The following is an 18,358-nucleotide window of genomic DNA, read 5'->3' as shown; positions in this document are numbered from 1 at the left end:
AAACCTATGGTTGCTGTAGGATCTCTGGTACAGAAGAACCCATGTGAAGAAGAACCGTCTTTTGGTGTCATTTCGTAGCCAGCATTTCTCATGCTCTTTACTCTCGGTAGGCAATTACTACGGCACCCCACGTCCAGTGCACATCAGTCCCGACAGCCCTCCCATCACCTATCAGGAGCACCGCAACCTGCTGAGGAACTTCCGCACTCGCAGCAAGAGCCTGAGCAACCTGGAGAAGGCGGTGGAGGATGGAGAGAACAGTGAGGAGGACTCCGGCCTACCAGGTGAGGCTTCCCGTGGGTTGGTTGGTTGGTCTGCCACAGAGACGGCAGCGGTTGGAGTGAAGCTCAAGGACAGAGGGATGGTGCTACTGTATGATGCTTCTACTACCTTTATATCCTTTGCCCAGCGTTGCTCCAGGAGAAAAGGTCTGTATAAGAGCATCACATGGATCAATCCATGGAAATGTAACTTATAGCGCTTAGATTCATGTGAAAGGATCCTCTCGGCTCTGGAGCTGTGATCACAACTGGCTGATTAATTAGGATGATTGTGTCGGCCTGCGGTAATTGCCTGTGGTATCTCCGCTGCCGTGCCTCCTCATCTCCGCCTTCGTCTGATTAAGCATATCAGCTGTAATTGGAAGTCTGTTCTACTTTTGAATTTTGATTGTCACGACTATTCGATATTATTCCAATAGTCAGTAAAAAAAAAAACAGCAACTTTTCTGTGCTTTTGACGCTAAATGGTCTGAGTACTTTAAAACCAAACTAATATGCAGTTTCATGTTGAGATGCACCCATGGTGACTAGAATTGAACTAATTGAATAGTCAAAAAGTTTTTTTTAATGTTAATGTCCAAACTACGCAGTTCAAAAAAATCTCCTGATCCACAAATTAGAACATTCTTTATGTAAATCATATTTCATTATTTTCTGTACACAATACATAAATACAGCAAAAATAAAAAAGTGATGAGATAAAGGCTTTCTTAATTGTTCTCATTAGAGACTGAATTGACTAAAACATTCTAGTTTAAAAAAAAAGTTTTCATTCGTGATTAGAATTTAGCTTGATTCATTCTGCTTTTCTGGCTGATATACTATAAAAAAAAAGAAAAAGAAAAAGCTAAATAAATTAACTACAGTGCAGTGGTTCTTGTTGACAAGCTTTTCCAAAACTAGATTATTTTATTAGTCCATTTAGTCAAAAAGACCTTGTTTCATAAGCTTGAATTCTTTTGCAGTGTGGATGGGCGCAGAAAGTGACATGACCACGTTATTGTCCCAGGGCCTCTTGCTTCTTGTTATCAGCAGTGTCACAACCTGCATTGATTAAACTGTGGCCCTTCGGCTGATCAGCAAAAATGCCTTACATACTGATTCACCCTAATAGATTAGGGCCGGTATCCGCACTCCTGACACGGGGGAGCGAGGAATGCTGAACTGGCCTCCATTTACATAATGATACTGTACTGATTTCCACTGGGCGTCTCTAAAGGTCGTGAAAACTTTCTTCAGGCCTGTGCAACTCTAAAAATTTGTCTGCGCATGTGGTGGCCCCGTAATCGGAAGGTCGCCGAATCCCGTACCACCAAGGTACCACTGAGGTGCCACTGAGCACCAAGGCTGCCCACTGCTCACCAAGGGTGATGGTTAAAAATCAGAGGACACATTTCGTTGTGTCACCGTGAGCTGTGCTTGCAATCACTTCACTTTCAGAATGTTCATTTTGGTTCTTTTATTTGTTTCCATGTGTCTCAGCGGGAATAAGCCGAGTGCCCATGCCCACCCACTCCCCCGGTCGGTCTCAGGGCTCTATCAGGGGGAGTGCCGCTGGTGGTTTGGATAACGGGGTTGTTCGGAGCAGCCCGAGGAGAGCGGCTTCTTCAGAGGCCTGGGAGATGGTCTACGACGACTCAGGGGACACGTATTACACAGAGTGAGTATTTCTAATGTATAGTAACAGACCATAGCGGTTCTGCTCCATACTGTAGCAAAGTGACTGGAAATATTGATCATTTATTTATTTTGACTCAGTCGCGACTCCAAGACAAGCAGCTGGCTTGAGCCTCGGCCTCATAGCAGAGCAAGTGCAATCATGGAAGGAGACTGTGAGTTCTGTATTTTATAGATTTTTCCCACACTTCGCTCACTGTAAGGTTACACATTTGTCTATGTATGTGTGTGTGTTTCTATGTGTGTAATCCTTTACATGGCTTTGCCCCTATCTTGTTAAGTGCTGCTGTTCACTTCTGGCCATCTCTGAATATCCCAGACATCTGTGTCAGGAAGCGTGGAGGAAAACAATGGCTGCTAATGGGATTAGTGGTGTTTTGTTGGTGATTATTGCACTAGATTATTGTATTTGGAGGCCCATCTGCTGCAGCTTTTTATGGGTAATTGGCGAGACACATTGCAGCATTTGAAACACAAGGGGGCGCTGTTGGGGAATTTTGGTGATCCCTCGATGTGGACGTTTTCCAGGAAGGATGCACTCTGGGTCCAGATAACATTGCATCCTTGTCATACTTTCTTTTCTGGTATTCCATTTCCACTTTTCCACTTGGAGGTGGCAGTAGCCTAGTGGGTCAGACACTCACCTATGAACCAGAAGACCACAGAGTCACATGCTCCTGGGTAGTGGTGGGTAGAGGGGGAGGGGCGATAAGCGTAAATGTTCCATAAACGTTCTGTTCAAGATTCCCCTCCGTTTATCTATTCAGTGTTCACCAAGAAGCCTGGTGAGTTGAGGGGGTACTCTGTCCACTCCCGCCTGTCCAAGGGTCCCAGGGGCTTCGGCTTCAACATCGTGGGGGGTAGCAGGCCCCGGGAGTTCCTGCAGGTGTACAGCATAACGCCCGGCGGACCATCCGCTCTTAAAACAGGTGAGGACTCTGGGCTCTCAGGCTGGAACGCAACGTGCACCCACCTCGCGCGCTGTCCATTTCCAGACTCTGGTAATGATTACAATATTGAACTTTGCGTGTGAATAATTTAATGAAAAAGATTATTGCATGTGGACGAAACACATTTGTCTTTGAGTTTGATGCTAACGAAGCAGAAATGATCCACGTGGGCCGTGCATGCGGGCCCCAGAGGACCCTGGAAATCAAGTTATCCAGAGTGCATAGATTACCTTTCTGACACATGATGGCAGCGCGTGCTGCCGAGCCCTACGTCACCCGCGGCTGACTAATGGACTGGAGTGGAAATTGAAAGCAACGATGCGTCACGGAGCATTTGCATACCGTCTCTGTGCGTTAATCTGATGCACTCGGCTGCCACTGAAAGCCGTCGTTCTTTCGCACGGCCCCTGCTACGTTTTTCTTAATCTCTCCCGCCCCTCCCTGTGTCGCTCGCCCACACTGGATTAGTGTGGTTTCTGGCGAGGGGAATATCCTTCCCTAATCCTAATGGCCTGCATACTATAATCCAGCTATTACGGAGCTATTACACACACACATACACAATAAGGGCGTGTCTTTAATAGATTTTTTAGCTAGTTTGATATTGCACACAGTACCCAATTAAAACTGAAGCAATTAGTTGATGTTAGATGTAAATCTACTTCTGGGAAACAGTGTGATGGTAAAGTAAACATTATTAAGTGTCATTTTATGAACGATAAGCATGAAGATCCACCCTAAATACGAATTTTCATACACCATAATTACCAATTAACTCAATGGGCTGTATTTTCCCAGTATAACGGTGCATGGAGCATGCTTGCTCATTTCAGACCACTTATGTCTTCTGGAAGTAAACAGAAAAAAATTACTTGCTTGCTACCCACTCAACCCTTTGTGTTCATGTCCAATTATTTTTGACACAAAAACGAAGGCTTTTAATGAATGGCGAGTGAATTGTGTGTGTGCGCACCGTTCGGTGTCCTGACACTCCCCCATAAGTGGGTCCCCAGTGTGTCCTCGTCCTGCAGGAACCTTAATATCATAGATAACACATTAGAATTCCCATCAGTCATCTTAGGGGAGATTCTCAAGACATATTGCGTTCTTTTCAAATTCAAAATGCATTGCCGTTCACCTTTACTGCTGGAGGGCACTGATTTGGTGTAATCCTGTAGAAAGTCCATTTCATGGTGCTTAAGAAATCCCCTGTTTCACCTATTGCGGTATGGGTACATTCCCTGTTCGTGGGGCAGTGGTGGCCTAGCAGGTAAGGAAGTGGATCTGTGATCGAAAGGTTGTGGGCTCAAGATGCCCACATGGCTGCCCACTGCTGGTTAAATGGTGACTGGTTAAATGCAGAGGACACATTTCACTGTCTGCACTGAGTGCTGTGTTGTGGTGAAGGTTAAAAAAGTGAAAGGGAAGTGATTGCACAACACACAATGAAATGTGTCCTCTGCCTTTAACCCATCACATGGTGGCAGTCGGCAGCCATGACAGGCGCCCGGGGAGCAGTGTGTGGGGACGGTGCTTTGCTCAGTGGCACCTCAGTGGCACCTTGGCGTATCAGGATTTGAACCGGCAACCTTCTGATTATGGGTCCGCTTCCTTAACCGCTAGGCCACCACTGCCATGTTATATTAATAATGTTTTTAATTATAATAATAATTAATAATAATACATTTTCGCTCCCTCGACTCACAGCGGATATCCTGGTCTACATCAACGACTTGTGCGTGTTGGGCGTGTCCCACCGAGAAGTGGTAGAGATGCTGAAGGCGGTGCCGGTGGGCCACAGTGTGGACGTTGTAGTACGGCGGGGCTACCCAATGCTCTACAATCAAGATGGCGTCCTAAAGCAGCCCCAGCCGGATCTGCCGATGGCCCCTCCCCCTCTACCCACCACTACCCAGCCCCAGTCTCTCCTGCCCCAACCACAGTCGCACCTCAGCCTGAACGGGATTGCGGCACACAGCGAGGAGCCCTACTTCGCAATGCAAGGTCGACGGGCGGGCCGATTGAGCCTAGACGCCAGTGGTGATGCACCCCAAGTGTTTATGCACCACGTCCCGCCCTCGCACCCTTCCTACGCCAACGGGGGAGGCATGGGCCGTCCACGCTCCTCCAGACGCCTCTTTCATCTCCAGGGGGTCCAGGATAATCTGGCCAGTCAGAGTGACAGTGAGGTGGTCTCTGCCATAGGGTCCCATAGGTAAAACTCTCTCTCTCTGTCTCTCTCTCTCACACACACAAACACACTGTTAAAATAAAATCTTTATTATTAATCAGCATTTGACAACACACCATATTAACTGGCCTGCCTCTGTCTCCTCCCTCAGAGCCTCTCTTATCCGCAACCATAACAACAACTCCCTCTCTGCACCTCCACCTCTGCGCCACAGCTCAGCTAAGTCGTCTGAGAGCGACCTCTCCTCCTACGCCCCCACCCTGCCCGTCTCACGCCTGCACCTCCCTCAGCCCGAGATTGGCCTGCAAACGCCACCCGCTCCCCCGTCGTCCTCCTCCATCACCTCCTCACCCGGCCGGCGGTACAGCAGCAGCAGTGGCAGCTACCATCAGGTGAGGCCTCAGCCCTCCTTGTTGACTCCGCCCCTGCCCGCCCACGGGCAGGACCCGTCCCCCTGCCGCTTCAGCTTCAACGGCAGGACGACCAGCATGAGCAGCGGGGGCGGCAGCCCGGTCGCCAGCAGCCCGTCCCCGGGCGCCCTCAGCGGGGGCAGCGGTGGGGGTCTCAGGGGCAGAGGGGAGCTCGTGCCAGTCGCCCTGCCCCAGCAGCTTGAGGCCGGAGGTGGGCTGGGCTTCAGCGTGACGGCCGGGGGACAGGGGGGCAGGAGGACGCTCGTGAAGAGGGTGTGGGACCGCCGCCAGTGCCCAGGCCTGCAGCCCGGCGACGCCATTGTTAAGATCAACGGGGCTGACGTGCAGACCCTCAGCCTCGTCCAGGTTTGTGTGTGTGTGTGTGTGTGTGTGTGTGTATGTATGAGTGTTTATGCTTGACTCCATCTTTATGTAAGAAATAACAGATAAATTCTGAGTCTGTGTTGCAGGTGCAGAGGATCTTGCAGGAACATACTCAGAGAGGTGAAGTGATCCTGCTGGTTTACAGAGGGGGTGAGCATCGCTGGTTTTATATAAAAATTACATATTCATGGGCCTGGTGTCACCGTTCCTTCTGGTTTTGTAACAAAGCGTCTCTGATTCATTCTTTTATTCTCAGCCTCCCCTCATGCCCCAATTTCACCTGCCTCAATACACCGACTCCGCCCTCCGTCGTCCCCCCAACTCATACGTGAAGACCTCACCCCACCCCCAGACGCCGTGGTTCCTCGCACCTCCATGACCCCGCCCCCTCCATCACTTGTGCGTACTTCACTGGTCCAGAGCACCAGCTTCTTGGACTCGGTGCCCGTTACTCTCACCATGGAGCCACGGGACTGGCAGAGTGCCGATGAGGCCAGACCCTCCACCCTCAGCCCACGGGTCAGGGATGTGAAGGAGAGAGAGAGGCAGAGGCAGTCACCGCTACGGGGCTTCCAGGTGGAGCTAAAGAGGAAATCTGGAGAGGGGTTCGGCTTCGTCATTGCCTCGCAGGATGTGGAGAACGGCCATGGTGAGTCTGGAACAGGATCTCGTTTCATCGTTCCTCTAGAGACCACAGTGATGATTACATTCGGTCCCACACACTGACCTCTATTTCGCTTTGCGATGACAGCAACTGTGGATATTTATAAGGGCAGCAGAGATGGCAGAAAGAACAGATTCTGGCTTTCAAATGTTTGTCATTCAGTAGGCAGAGTCTGTACTTCAGGCTTCTGTTTGGTCTGTTTGTTTCTTTTAACATTTAATTCATTTACTGGTACGGAAGAGAATGTGGTGAATATTTACAAGGCAAAGGGTGAGGGATGGAACTCTAAACACTAAAGTACCCAATCCAAAGTCCCACCCAAGTTTTGCCCCCTGGTGGCCATGTACAGCTAGGACCAGGACTTCACAATTATTCAGTAACAATACCAGCAACGATTTCATGGACATTGATTCGCTTATAAATAGTCTTGAACCCCTGCTGGTTGGCTATAGTAAAGTTTGTGTTTCAAAAGACAAAATATCTTATTTTCAATGTTGTTTTTCTTATCTGAACTGACTTTACTTTACACTAGTATTTGCACATTTTCGTTTTACACTAAATCTTTGACTATTGAAATGGGATTAAAGTTGATTGACATCCTTATCAGCCTGGCATGCATTCTTTATGTGCATGTTTTCATGGTTTTAACTGGTCCAGTGCGACTGTGAGGCTCAGCCAGAGTCGTGTTTAGGTGAAAGGCTGAATCTCCTGCAGCGCAGTAGATGCACTTGACAGCTCTGCTGGTTTGAACCATTTAACATTTTCTCTGAGAATGAGGCTGACGTGGCATTTAGCTCTGGAAAGGGGGGCATTCAAATGACAGGGCTCGTCCGTCAGACTTATTTTATTTCTGAAGTTACCATGTTCAGTATATGGCCAGTTATTATTGCATGACATGACATGGTGTTAAACTAATATAGCCAGACTCTAAGAATATAGCATAATTCTGGTGCAATAATCCATAATCTAGTCAGGCTACTACAAAATCAACATATCCTTTTGTTAGGCATGTCGGCTGTACTGGCTCGCTTAGACTTGATTGGCTGTAAATATGCATGACTTCATAGGCTCTGCTGAGTCACCGTGAGTCAGCAGCTTTTGCTGACCTCTCCTGCCTGCTCTCCTCTACCTAGGTTGCTCAGGGTCTGATTATTTTTGTACCCTTTGTTTCTGTTAATGCTATTTTTTTAACGAAGCTTGCACGTCATCAAGAGTTCTGCAAGAAACAAACAAAAGCAAAGTGCAATGTGCCACAATGTGCCTCCGATGGTTTTTCAGTGAAGTGCCTTTAGTGGCAGCATTAACGTCAGGAACTGTTGGTGTGTGTGTGTGTGTTTGCATGCCTGCCTGGAGCACATGACCCAGACAGTGACCCATCACAGTGTTTGCCTGAGTAACATATATGATCTCAGTCTGAGTAACAGGCTGCATGAACAATGGTGACATATCAAGCATTAGATGATGCCGGGACGAATGCAGGGGATGCAGTTTGCACGCAATCTTCATCGTGTTCCTGGATTGTGCTCTGCTGTGCTGTAATTAGATACGTGACAGAAAGACAAATGTTCCATACTGAGGCTTTACAGATTACATTATACTATACTTTACTGTACTACATAAGGGCTTTCATTAAATTAAAATTGTGACAGTTTAATCACACATTTTTTAAAGAATTAATCACAATTTAACATCCTGGCACTCCAGATGATAGCCATATCTTTTTTGTCATAGGCATAGCCTTAATCATTTCCTTATTTTTCTAATTAAGCCTTCCATGTATACCCTTATCCTTATTTACTCCTTTATTTAAGCCTCTGATTTCCTTCCTTTATTGTTGCATGTCTTGTGTACAAATGCACATCTTTGCTATTTTTGGTTTTGTGCGATGGCGATTATGGGCATTTTTCCATGCACTTGCCCTTCGTGTTTCATCCCTGGCTTGACAGAACAAGCAACCAAAAAAAGAGGCAGAACCGATAAGTATTCCAAGGGGTGATGGATACGTCCTCCCTGCCATCTTGGTGAGACAACGTGGGGAGAGAGGATGACTTGTTGGACCTCTCTGCTGTCCCAGTGACACTCTACATTGCATTTGTGGTATTTTCCTCCAGGTATAGCATGGTTGCTAGGGCCAACACAGTTTTCTCTACACAACACCTGGACCTGCATCTTTCCAACAGTAGCCCAAGCAGTAGCCCCAGCATCACCCCCAGTGATAGCAACACGTGGCCTGGATCCATCTTCTTCTGTTCTGTTGCCAGATGCAGCGCTGGATTCTTCTCCATGATGAGTTTAAGCATTACGAATGGGGTTTTAATTGGTTAACATTCCAATACATGTTAAACTCAAAGTTACAAAATAAAATTCCACTAGGAGTGAAATAAGTGCAAAATAATGTCAGAGGTAGCATTCAATAAAAAATAATAAGGTCGCCTAGAACACCTTCTCGGAGCTGTTGAAGAATACAAAATGAAAACTAAGGCTCTTGAATACAGAAAGAGTTTTATTTCTTGTATTACAGTAAACAGCAGAAATTGAAGCTGGCAGAACACCATGGTGTCCTTCCTGGACCAACAGAATTTAACAAACATGTTGAAAACATTTTCAGGAAACACAAAAACACTTAAAAGTGTTACCATTGCTTAAGTCAAAGGCATGTGATTTCATTTATCATTTGATCTGATCAACTGAGTGTGCAGGCAATTTTACCGCATCATGAAATGTCAATTTAGCCAATATTTTTTTGTGAATATTTAAGGAATAAAAAGCCATATATTATACAGAGAACCAGTCGGGTTTTTACAGTTGCTGTGGTTGAGTTGCTTAAACATTTATGAATTTATTGGCATCCGCCCACTCGCGATACAGAAATACAGCGGTAAGGTATCCTCTTATAACTTAATCCAAAATTGAGTATAAAGTACAAATTCCGGAATAACTTTATTACATTGAAGTACGCCCACATCTTTGATGAACAAGTGTTTTTCATTCACTTTCACGAGTCAGTCGTTGATGCTACTCACCAATACCACCATCTTTTTTTTGGTTTCAGCCATTGGTGCACATATTGTGCAACATATGTTTTTTTGCGTCAACTCATCACCCCAGCCCTAGTTACAACGTCTTTCTGTTTCTTGCCAGCTGTTTATTACATGCACATGTAATTGAAAACAATAATGTTTACATTTACATTTACATTTACAGCATTTATCAGACGCCCTTATCCAGAGCGACTTACAGTCAGTATTTTACAGGGACAGTCTCCCTGGAGCAACTTAAGGTTAAGTGTCTTGCTCAGGGACACAATGGTAGTAAGCGGGATTTGAACCCGGGTCTTCTGGTTCACAGGCGAGTGTCTTACCCACTAGGCTACTACCACCATGTTTAACATCTAATAATATGATAATTACAATTTAAACTGTAACAAAATATGATGAAAATGGAAGAGACATATTTAAATATACATTTCTACTTATATTTAGTAAAGAAATATGTCTGTGATATGTGTGTGCATGGTCACACCAGATGACTGCAGGCAGTGGGAAAAAATGATCAGTAAGTGAAAATGAGGGAACGACGTGGTCAGTAGAGCGATTATGTTGGCTGAAGCTCGGTGACAGGGCGATTTAAGGAGCTGTCGTGGGGTTTAATGTGTCAGTGCCTCTGTTAAAGGATTGTGTCGACTGAGTCTGACACTCGCTGAACCTCTGCTTTATAGCATGATGCGGGCTGGTGTAGATGTGAAGAGACGTACAGCTGCATGTTAATGAACCGAATCACTTGCGTTCGTGTACATTTACTTTTTGACACAGTTTTTTTGTGCAACTAGTTCTATTTCCTGCTGAAAGAGGAAATACCGTCTACTGCCAAGGTCACTACGTCCGTCTCCTCTTAATATCATACATCTTGATATATAAGACATAGCATGTGGAGCGTATTCAGTAAGATGTCTAAAACACGTTTGTGACTTCCACTGACATCCCCTGTGTACAAGGGGTGTAGAGAATGGATGAGAAAGGGAGGAGATGGGCACTGTGCTACACCTGGACTTATTGACAGGAGGGGGTTTAAATGAATAGAGGAAGTAGGCTGTGTGAGAGCGGTCAATCATGCCTACAGACTCCCCTCATTAAATTCTGGGTGTCAGAAACATTTACTGGGTGGGGTAGTTAGTTCCTCCTCTCCAGCATACCGATAACCAGCAGGTTTCTTGTTCCTGGCTGTTAATTTCTGTAAATTCTGTAAGTCCTTATATGGCCCAAGTGGCTACCAGGACACCCCCCAGCCAATCAAATCTGACTGTTGTAAAATATTATATTGCTATTATTTGTACTACATTAACATTTACAGCATTTATCAGACGCCCTTATCCAGAGCGACTTACAATCAGTAGTTACAGGGACAGTCTCCCTGGAGCAACTTAAGGTTAAGTGTCTTGCTCAGGGACACAATGGTAGTAAGTGGGACTTGAACCTGGGTCTTCTGGTTAACAGGCGAGTGTGTTACTACTAGGCTACTACCACCTTTTCTATCCTATTAAAGCTTACACTATTTCTACTTCAGGGGTCTTCTAAACCTCCAGTCTGCTCTCCATGTTCTCCTGTTGCCATCATTTCTCTACCACCTGTCCTGTGCCCTCTCTCATGTGCTCAGCAGAGCCCGCCCCCCCTCCCAGTTGTCTCTCAGTGCTTTCCCTGTTTTACTGCAGTGGCTGAAAGATTAAAACACTCACCCCCCCCCCCCCCCTCTCTCTCTCCCTCGCTCCTCCTCTCTCTGTCGGTGGGATGTTCGCCACACACCTCCTTCCTCCAGCCGGGCATCAGCAGCGTGCCTCTGTTGTCGCTTATGTTCTGGCGCTGGTCGCTCCGTCACGTTCCTGTTGAGTAGGCACCCGCGCGTCTGGATGTAAGCGTCCACCGGTCGGCCACTCGCCCGGATTCCAGACTCTCCGCAGAGCCATGCTGGAGAGGCTGCAGTCGGCTCTGAAAACTGTCAAGGACTCCAGACGTAATTATCGGCATTATTTCTGCCTTTTTTCTTTTTCTTTTTTTACAGCTCCTGCTTTTCTGGCTTCGGGTGTTTTTTTTGTACCACTTTACATCCATGTTTGCATGTGTGAGCGTGTGTGTACTTGCAATGTGTTGATTTGCAATGATCTCTTAAGAGCCTGTGATTAAGTTGATGATGATGCATGCTCGGCATCGTGGGTTTTATACTCTAATAATCTTCATCAGCACGCCCATGCGTGCTGATTCGATGCTTGAGTGTAAAACTGGAGGCAGGAGTGGCGAGCGTGGTGCGCCGCTGTACGTCCCTCTCCTCCTGGGGCCTGTTACCAGGGTTCCCCCGCCCGGGCAGGATCCGGCGTATGTCAGCATTTTCCCCTCCGCACAACCAATACGCTGGATGCGGGGGAATTTGCCCGCCCGTCCGCATCCATTCAGCCAAACGCTGACCAATAGCGCGCGAGCGTTTACCCCTCCATCCGCTAAAAATAAAGATTAAAGTTGTGGCGGCGTTAGTGGGTCAGGCCTGGGTGGGCCGGGCCGCCGTGGAGCGTCTTCGTTCACTGGATTTGCCAAAACGACGGCAGCTGGTTCTGTCAAGGTCCGACTGGAGCAACAGTTGGAGTGACGTTACCCGGGCGGCCGTGCTGCCTCCCCCCATTCTGCAGTTCCTACTCGACTGTTTAAATATGCGGCTCCTGTCTGGAGCTTTCCGGCAAATTTTGTGAATTGTGTTCATGTTTATTCATAATTCTTATGAAGCTGCAATATGTGTGATGCAGTGTGTGTGTTTGTGCATTTTTTTGTGAGAATTAATTGATGGTGACTCATTTGCACTATATTTCACTGCAGATCAGATACTTATCTGTATACTTATACAGAACTTTTGTATCTAAACAAGTACTTCGCTAGGGGTCAAGAACAGTGGTTTCCAACCTGTGCACGGCAGAGAATTGCTGAGGTTATCAAAATTGTACAGGGAGTGCCGAATTATTAGGCAAGTTGTATTTTTGAGGAATAATTTTATTATTGAACAACAACCATGTTCTCAATGAACCCAAAAAACGCATTAATATCAAAGCTGAATGTTTTTGGAAGTAGTTTTTAGTTTGTTTTTATTTTTAGCTATTTTAGGGGGATATCTGTGTGTGCAGGTGACTATTACTGTGCATAATTATTAGGCAACTTGACAAAAAACAAATATATACCCATTTCAATTATTTATTTTTACCAGTGAAACCAATATAACATCTCCACATTCACAAATATACATTTCTGACATTCAAAAACAAACCAGCGACCAATATAGCCACCTTTCTTTGCAAGGACACTCAAAAGCCTGCCATCCATGGATTCTGTCAGTGTTTTGATCTTTTCACCATCAACAATGCGTGCAGCAGCAACCACAGCCTCCCAGACACTGTTCAGAGAGGTGTACTGTTTTCCCTCCTTGTAAATCTCACATTTGATGATGGACCACAGGTTCTCAATGGGGTTCAGATCAGGTGAACAAGGAGGCCATGTCATTAGTTTTTCTTCTTTTATACCCTTTCTTGCCAGCCACGCTGTGGAGTACTTGGACGTGTGTGATGGAGCATTGTCCTGCATGAAAATCATGTTTTTCTTGAAGGATGCAGACTTCTTCCTGTACCACTGCTTGAAGAAGGTGTCTTCCAGAAACTGGCACTAGGACTGGGAGTTGAGCTTGACTCAATCCTCAACCCGAAAAGGCCCAAACCAGTACTCCACCTCCACCTTGCTGGCGTCTAAGTCGGACTGGAGCTCTCTGCCCTTTACCAATCCAGCCACGGGCCCATCCATCTGGCCCATCAAGACTCACTCTCATTTCATCAGTCCATAAAACCTTAGAAAAATCAGTCTTGAGATATTGGCCCAGTCTTGATGTTTCAGCTTGTGTGTCTTGTTCAGTGGTGGTCGCCTTTCAGCCTTTCTTACCTTGGCCATGTCTCTGAGTATTGCACACCTTGTGCTTTTGGGCACTCCAGTGATGTTGCAGCTCTGAAATATGCAAAACTGGTGGCAAGTGGCATCTTGGCAGCTGCACGCTTGACTTTTCTCAGTTCATGGGCAGTTATTTTGCGCCTTGGTTTTTCCACACGCTTCTTGCGACCCTGTTGACTATTTTGAATGAAACGCTTTATTGGTCTTACTCTGCTTTAAGTTTACTCTACTGTTACATTTTTACAAGCATGACAGTCATTACAGCATGACATGTGCCGCTGGACAGTGCCACGGTACAGTACCTGGAGGTACAAGAAAGTCATAATAGCTTGAAATGTGCAGCAGGACAGTGGCTCTGCATGTCATTGAGTATATTTTGAGTATTTCACATTTACTATAAATTGTAGCAGAAGATCCTTTAGTAAAGTTTAAAGTGAAGTGATTGTCACAGCAGCACAGCACACGGTGCACACAGTGAAATTTGTCCTCTATATTTAACCCAACACCCTGAGTGAGCAGTGGGCAGCCATGACAGGCGCCCGGGTGCTTTGCTCAGTGGCACCTCAGTGGCACCTTGCCAGATCGGGATCGGGATTCGAACCGGCAACCTTCTGATTACGGGGCTGCTTCCTTAACTGCTAGGCCACGCTAGGCCACCATGACTGCCGCTTCAGGGGAAAATGGTTGGGAACCACTGGTCTAGACCATTTTTCTGCTGGGCACAGCCCAAGTGTGTTCTATGGGAATAAAGAATATGTGTGTATGTTACCAGTTGTTTGTATCTATGTGTATGTTGTGTGAAATGCAGGTCTTTGTGATTCAATCTCTTTGTGCATCTGCGTGTACACGTGTGTGCGTATGAATACGCTTCCTGTACGTTTGTGTGCGTACCCTCACATTTCTGAGTGTGTTTGTGTGGGACGTTACAAGCTGACAGGTGTTATGTAGTTCGCATGCTGCAGATGAAATCCTCTCTCATAATGTCACATTGTGTAACTCTGCTCGAAAATGAGTCAGCGTCTGACCAAAGCGGCACAATTGTGGGCTTTATCTCGCTCTTGTTCTGGCACACACTCACTCACACACACACACACACACACACACACACACACACACACACACACTCACAGTGTTAAATGTTTGAGGCATGAGAGCTAAACTCAGACTTGATACTTTCTCTGTGGAGCAGCAGATGGTGGTGTACAGTGAAAATGTTCACAGTACCGCAACTCTTCGTTCTGTTATATAAATTCAGTACAGTAAAAACTGAGAGAAGAAAAAGATGATGATGATGATGAAAGGGCACGGGGGGGGGTGAACAGATGTGGGGGCAAAATGTCAGAGGAGAAGAAGTTGTTACTGATTGAGTTCCGCCAGAGGCATTAATGGGTGGGAAATGTCTTTTTACATATACACAGGCTGAGTCTTTGTTTTCGAATCTCCATGTGTCTCGAGTTAAACACACACACACACACACACACACACTCAAATACATCATCACATGGTACACTATGAACTATGTATCATGTAGTGTTCACTACAAGAAAAAATATTTTTTTTAGTTCAGGGATTCCGCTCTGCAACTGAAAATGTGAAAAATGATTTAGTGGGTTTCTTAGACAGAAAGAAAGAGAGTTTGCGTGTGTGTGTGTGTGTGTGTGTGTGTGTGTGAAACTAGGTCAGTATAGGACATGTTCTGAGCTGATGGCACAGACTAATGGAAGCACTAATATTACTTTAGTTTTGGGACTTGTGTCTGACCACAAGGACAAGGTCACTGGAGGATAAAATGCAGAATATCCATCTTTTTTTTTATCCAAATGTGATAGAAAAACGAATATGAATACAAAAATACCAAGCAGTGCAATGAAATTTTCTGAACAACACTGAAAACCACACTCACTTCACATTGTGGTAATAAATGCGCCTTATCCAAAAGCACCTTACAACCAGTACTTACAGGGACACTTCGGGTTAAGGGTCTTTCTCAGGGACACAATGTTAGTAAGTGGGGTTTGAACCTGGGACTTCATAGGCGGGTGTGTTACCCACTTGGCTGCTACCCCACATTACATTTGAACTACATACAGCATAACACTGTAACTTTAAAAATATTTGATTAAATAAAAGACTAATGACTAAACAAGGACATAATGACGCAGCAGGCATACTTATACAAACAAGCACAGATGCAAACAATCAGGTTTGGTGTTTTTTAGCTAGGTTCCATCATCTTGTTCCCATCTCACTTTCCGTTATCATCTTATTTATCTTTCAGACCATTCGAATTTATGGCCATGGATGTTAGATTAAAACAGAATGATCACAAATGCATATTGTTTTTGGTAAACTGTTAAAATGTAGTGCAACTGTCCCCACACACTGCTCCCCGGGCGCCCACTGGCTGCCCACTGCTCACTCAGGGCAATGGGTTAAATGCAGAGGACACATTTCACTTTGTGCACTGTGTGCTGTGCAGCTGTGTATCACATTGACAATGACTTCACTTTACAGAAATCATCAGCACGTGTGGCAGGAATGACTCCAGAAAGTATGAACTGGGGCTGACGTGATTTTTAACTTTCATTATTCAATATGAACATTGTGTGGATTACAATGCACAACTTGTTTTATTGCATAATTTACTAGTGCACTAGATTTGTCCAAATTTGGCCAGTTGTTTAACAAGGGAGGCTGCCTGATTGATAGCTCTCACACACCCTACTTACTCATTCTGGACGAATTAAACCCTTTCCTGTCAAATTGTCACACACCCAGCGTCCATCTCCTCCCTTTCTCCTCCATGGACATTACAAATGTGACCACACCCACCAACAACACTAACATGCAGTGTTCTGATGTGAAATATTCTAATTGTGACACTAGTGATCATGTGACAAGCACAGAACCCATTTCCACTGAGATCAGTTTGTGTTTTCTCTGTTCCTCTTGCTGTGTAGCCACCTCTCTGCTGCCTCATCGGTTCGTGACGGTGCGCAGGGGCAGCCCGGCTGCACGGAGTGGCCAGATCCGGCCGGGCGACCGCCTCGAGGCGGTGGACGGGCGCTCCGTGGTTCGCCTGCCCCATGGAGAGCTCGCCCAGATCCTGCGGCGGGCCGGCAACACGCTGCGCCTCACCATCGTGCCACGCTCCAGCGCACGTGAGTCAGCAAGTCAGCCCCGTGTCACCCCACTCCGACTCGTCACGGTCACGGCACGTTCAGGCGGCGCCATGCCCTTTTACTGGACTTTCAGCTTTCACGAGAAACGTGGAAAGGACACGGCCCCTATTTTCTCCGCATCAATACATTAATTACAGCGCCACCAGATGGAAAATTTAAAAACAAAATGCAGCATTCAGTTCGCAGTGCTGTGGTGGCACAAGACCATATGTAATATAGGGGCATACTGGAGGGCCTGAATTTAATTCCTACAGAACAGTGCCTGCGGCAGTCCTGGCCTAGCGGGTAAGGAAGCGGTTGAGGGGTTCAAATCCCAAACCGTCAAGGTGCCACTAAGGTCCCCTTGATCAAGCTACCATCCCCACACACTGCTCCCCGGGCGTCTTTCATGGCTGCCCTCTGCTCACCAAGGGTGATGGTTAAATGCATAAGACACGTTTGGTTGTGTATCACCATGTGCTGTGCTGCAGTGTTTCACAATGACAATCACTTTCAGTGAATTCGCCCCAACACACCCCCACCCACACTGAACATGATGCATGATGCATGCTGAGCACACACCCTCATCCTCATCCTCCTCCTCTTTCTCAGACGCTTCAGAGACCACTGACTATGAGCCCAATCACAGAACCAGGAAAGGTCACAGGTCACGACCCAAGGTGAGGCTAGCGACTCTTCTGCACAGGACTACTGCACCACAGACAAAGCCAGTGTGTCCTTGTGGGAGAGTCTAGAAGTTCTTATTGATTGTTACATCCATTAAGCGAGGCCTTTTGGAACCTCTGTGGGTTGTTAACCTCAAAAAAAAAAAAAGAAAAGAAAATGAGCTTCTCGATTCCCCCTGCAGGAGCACATCTCACAGATGAACCTCTCGTCCAGATGAAGGAGATTTTTCTCTCTCTCTCAGCAGGACTCCCGGTACTACAGCGTGGATCTGGAACGAGGCTCCACTGGCTTCGGCTTCAGCCTGCGGGGGGGCAGCGAGTACAACATGGGTCTGTATGTGCTGGGCCTGATGGAGGGGGGGCCAGCATCCCGGAGTCACAAGATTCAGGTGCGTTCTGTTGTGCATTTATCGCTAAGACAGTTGCAGTGATATTACACGTACAGTAAAAAAGGTGCCTCTAGTTTAGGGGTCAGCAACCTGTGGCTCTTTCATCCTTGCACTGTGGCTCCGTGTGGCTTTGGAAAAAATAAAAAATTTAAGTGTATCCATTTTTTTTATTGTAGTTCAAATTTTGAAGATTGTTGTGATGATTGGGCTCATAGTTGTAACTTAAACTTTTTTTTGTGCTTAAAATAATCCTCACAAATGCTGTATATGTGTATATGCATATGTGAGTTATGGTGACCAGATCTCCACTCGTCCTGCCGGGTTTTTAGACTTATCTGAAGTCTGAACTCCATTGGTCTCAGGAGTCGATTAGATTACAATTATTAAAGCGGCGATTTCATTTACATCAGTGAAATGAGAGTTAAGGCCTCGTCCCCGTGGGCTTACAGCACAAGTGTTTGGTCGGCTGGGTGTTCAAATGGCTTGAAATAAACGCTGCAGGCAACATTTTCTTGGCATCAATTTGTACCAAAATCCCAAAGAGCGTCAAGCGAATGCTGTATGGTGTTCAGAGGGCGTTAATTTGGAACGTCCATG

At 46.2% G+C, this 18,358-nt stretch overlaps 1 protein-coding gene across 7 annotated transcripts in view; it reads left to right on the top strand.

Moving 5' to 3' along the window:
• magixb (MAGI family member, X-linked b) overlaps nt 1-18,358 on the top strand; it is a 51,985-nt gene that overhangs the window by 26,720 nt on the left and 6,907 nt on the right. For 5 of the 7 annotated variants that reach the window (XM_028994427.1, XM_028994426.1, XM_028994422.1 and 2 more), the window contains exons 5-15: nt 111-284; nt 1,764-1,941; nt 2,040-2,113; nt 2,726-2,887; nt 4,616-5,123; nt 5,251-5,875; nt 5,980-6,043; nt 6,150-6,542; nt 16,486-16,686; nt 17,299-17,366; nt 17,615-17,761. In XM_028994427.1, the coding sequence (XP_028850260.1) occupies nt 111-284; nt 1,764-1,941; nt 2,040-2,113; nt 2,726-2,887; nt 4,616-5,123; nt 5,251-5,875; nt 5,980-6,043; nt 6,150-6,542; nt 16,486-16,686; nt 17,299-17,366; nt 17,615-17,761 (2,594 nt within the window). Of the gene's footprint in view, nt 1-110; nt 285-1,763; nt 1,942-2,039; nt 2,114-2,725; nt 2,888-4,615; nt 5,124-5,250; nt 5,876-5,979; nt 6,044-6,149; nt 6,543-16,485; nt 16,687-17,298; nt 17,367-17,554; nt 17,762-18,358 lie in introns of those variants that run through there. The other 2 variants (XM_028994423.1, XM_028994428.1) reach the window with 2 other exon arrangements.

The sequence above is a fragment of the Denticeps clupeoides genome, chromosome 10 (assembly GCF_900700375.1).
Source record: "Denticeps clupeoides chromosome 10, fDenClu1.1, whole genome shotgun sequence".
Taxonomy (NCBI): domain Eukaryota; kingdom Metazoa; phylum Chordata; class Actinopteri; order Clupeiformes; family Denticipitidae; genus Denticeps; species Denticeps clupeoides.
The sequence above is the reverse complement of the archived record's forward strand: the minus strand, read 5'-3'. Positions and strand labels throughout refer to the sequence as shown.